General features: G+C 28.3%; 1 protein-coding gene across 1 annotated transcript; it reads left to right on the forward strand.

Annotated features, from left to right (window-relative positions):
* Positions 1 to 458: 458 nt before the first annotated feature.
* Positions 459 to 2,870, forward strand: LOC105461490 (60S acidic ribosomal protein P1). The gene is made up of 4 exons (XM_011707985.1): positions 459 to 724; positions 1,574 to 1,724; positions 2,445 to 2,546; positions 2,768 to 2,870. Exons 1-4 carry the CDS (start codon positions 653 to 655, stop codon positions 2,779 to 2,781), a joined length of 339 nt encoding a protein of 112 aa, XP_011706287.1. The 5' UTR covers positions 459 to 652; the 3' UTR covers positions 2,782 to 2,870.
* The last annotated feature ends 210 nt before the right edge of the window (positions 2,871 to 3,080 follow it).

A 3,080-nucleotide genomic window follows, 5' to 3' on the forward strand; every position in this document is an offset into this window, starting at 1 on the left:
TGAAAATAATTTCGAAAGCGCAAATCTTATAATTTTAATATAGGTAAAGCCGTATAATAAAATCCATATCGTCGACGTTGTTGAAAAAATTCTGTTATCCAAGTACATTTCTTTTTATAATGTCGTTTTTTCTCTGATATTTCTGTTGCCCAAACTGTAATTGCACCAACAGCTGCCGTAATCGCAATTTTTGTTCTTTTATGTTTTTGAACGATGTTATATTGACATTCTCTATATGTATATGGCACTGATACTTATATTGAGGTTAAATGTTTTAATATGTTGCTGCAAATTCCTTTTCATGCGCAGCAAATACGGCGGAAGCGGTTTTGAAAAATTTGAATCACGTGACATTTTGCTGCTGCTGCGTGCTGCGTATGAAAAGGCATCTTTTTAATGAGCGAGTGTATACATACATACATACGTGCCTTACGATACGACGCATTTATTGCGCACGCGTCTCAACTTGACCATTTACTGTATCACGTGATATCCGGCATGTCGCACGAAGATTCCTTTTCGTTCTTCCGTTGAAGCTGTGGACTTGGTGTTTGTTCTCTCTTGTAGAGCTAAGGTCGTATCGGCACTATCGACGACTTACACCGATTTTTAAGTTCATCCGTTTCTCAGTAACCAAATCTAAACATCGAAGATGACGACTGAGGCCGAGCTTGCTTGCGTTTACTCTGCATTGATCCTCGTTGACGATGACATCGCTGTAACCGTAAGTATCGTCACGCAGTTTGTTCATCACGTTTACATTATTTTCTCTATTGTACCGGGTATATTCTATTAGCATTTTCATATCTATTTAAAATTATAATATTATAATTGCATTGTCTATGTTATTCCATTTTAACAAAATCTATTCAATGAATCACGTTTAACCTCTCAGTTCGCTGAATTATACACGTGTTCATTTATGGTAAAAATATTATCATAAAAGTTAAAGCTTAAGTTGAATCTTAAAAATTTTGATTTTATCTTTTTATATAATATAATTATATTTAAAAATATTAAGTTTTATATCATAAATATAATTTTTGTTATATTCATTGTAACAATTTTTATTATACACTTACATTTTGTCACGCATATATAGACTATTATATTGTAACAATTCAGATTTTGGTAACAACTTATTAAACATTACCACATACAAATTTTCTTGAGTATAAAATTTGTTAAACAGAATTGTTTAACAGTTTCTGAATCTCACTCGTCACTGCGTGATGAATCAATTTATGATAATTTGTACAAATACCTTATTTCATTAAGATTAAAGAAGCTATCTATTTTTTAAAATAATTTTTTATATATTCTTTTAATTCTTTAAAAAGGAATAATATCTTTATAATTAGAACAAATTGATATTTGCATTTTATAGTAGTAGCGCTTTTTATTTGATTCTGTTATCGCAAAAAATTAATTTAATCATTAGCAAAATTGTTGAATTTTAACAAAATCTGCAAATGATCTGTAAAAATTTGTAAATTGATTTTATGCAGAATGAAAAATAAATATAATGTATTATCAATGTACTATCTTGAATTATTGTATTCTCATGTCACAGGGCGAGAAAATACAAACAATTTTAAAAGCAGCCAATGTAAACGTTGAATCTTATTGGCCTGGACTTTTTGCTAAGTCTTTAGAAGGCATAAATGTCAAGGAATTGATTACCAATATTGGATCTGGTGTTGGAGCTGCACCTGTAGGAGCAGGTAATACAGTACATACTTTTCTATCAATAAACTACTTGAAAACTTTAATTGCAAGCAATATATAGCAAGATTAAATAAATACTTAGGTATCGTTTGGAATATTATTTTATTTGACGATGTAAAAATAATTACGTTATATGTTTACTGTTATTATAAAAATAGACTCCAGGCTTTATAAATAATTGAATCTTATCTTTTTTTAAAACTTTTTGTTTTCACTTATCTTTGGTAATGGGTCATACTCAAGTATTGCAAGTTCATACATGGATATACTTCCCGTTATCTGTTGCTTGGATACATAAGAATAACAGAAATTCAAATTGCTTTTAATAAAAAAAAAGCAAAATTATATGCTTGACATTAACAAATATACAATTACATACATCTAAATAATTTAGAAAAATTTTATGCTTAAGTAAACTATGGAAAATTTACAGATGTTTATTTTCTCCTCTTCATCCACCGATCTAGATAATTTAAATTGCTAGCTCGGTCAGCAAAAGAGGTGAAAGAAATTGGTAACAAACTTTGATATTATCAATAAAGATACTATTTAAAAGTTTTGTTAACAACAGAATAATATAGAAAAATTTTTATTAGATACTACTTATATTGCAATATTAATTTTTATTTGTTGAATAATACTTGTATCAGCAAATAGTTTTTTTTAACTATTTTAATTATTCTATAAAAAAATATTTGTATTTTGTTCTTTTAAAGCTCCAGCTGCAGCGGCGCCCGCTAGCACTGAAGCTGCTCCAGCCAAAGAAGAAAAGAAGAAGGAAGAACCAGAGGAAGAATCAGACGATGATATGGGCTTTGGTAAATTACCAAATTTACATCAATTTTATAATATTTAAATTTCAAAGAGATAATTAAAGAAATAACATATTAATTAAAACATTCAGTGATTAATATAGCATGTATTAGCTACAGAATATACATTTGATGACAATATTTCAGAAATGAGAATACAGTAAATTAATCTTATCTAATGGATATAATTTATTCTATTTTAATCAAAATGCACTATCTGATTACAGGTCTATTCGACTAAGATCAGGGATTATGTTGGTCCATTCCTCTTATGTATGTACAGTTACATTGTACACATAATATAAAGAATAAAACTTTTGATAACAAAAATGTATAAGTTTTTTCAACCACAGAAAGACGATCACAAACAATGAGGATTTTATTTTTTTCTGTTTTATTTATATATGAAATATTCATAAATATATATACAGTCACCAAATTAATTGTCCGGACAATGCGTTAATATATCGATAATTTCTAAAAATTTAAGCTAGAGCAACTTTGTCAAAAATTATTGTAACGAGATCGGAAGAGCACACG

This window comes from Wasmannia auropunctata, unplaced genomic scaffold (genome assembly GCF_000956235.1).
Source record: "Wasmannia auropunctata unplaced genomic scaffold, wasmannia.A_1.0 LD286684.1, whole genome shotgun sequence".
NCBI classification, from domain to species: Eukaryota; Metazoa; Arthropoda; class Insecta; order Hymenoptera; family Formicidae; genus Wasmannia; species Wasmannia auropunctata.

What these genes read in the sequence shown, in the direction of transcription:
- LOC105461490 (XM_011707985.1), top strand. Translation starts at nt 653, where the DNA reads ATGACGACTGAGGCCGAGCTTGCTTGCGTTTACTCTGCATTGATCCTC. An exon ending in ACGATGACATCGCTGTAACC is followed by an intron (nt 725 to 1,573) that starts GTAAGTATCGTC and finishes CTCATGTCACAG; the next exon opens with GGCGAGAAAATACAAACAAT. An exon ending in AGCTGCACCTGTAGGAGCAG is followed by an intron (nt 1,725 to 2,444) that starts GTAATACAGTAC and finishes GTTCTTTTAAAG; the next exon opens with CTCCAGCTGCAGCGGCGCCC.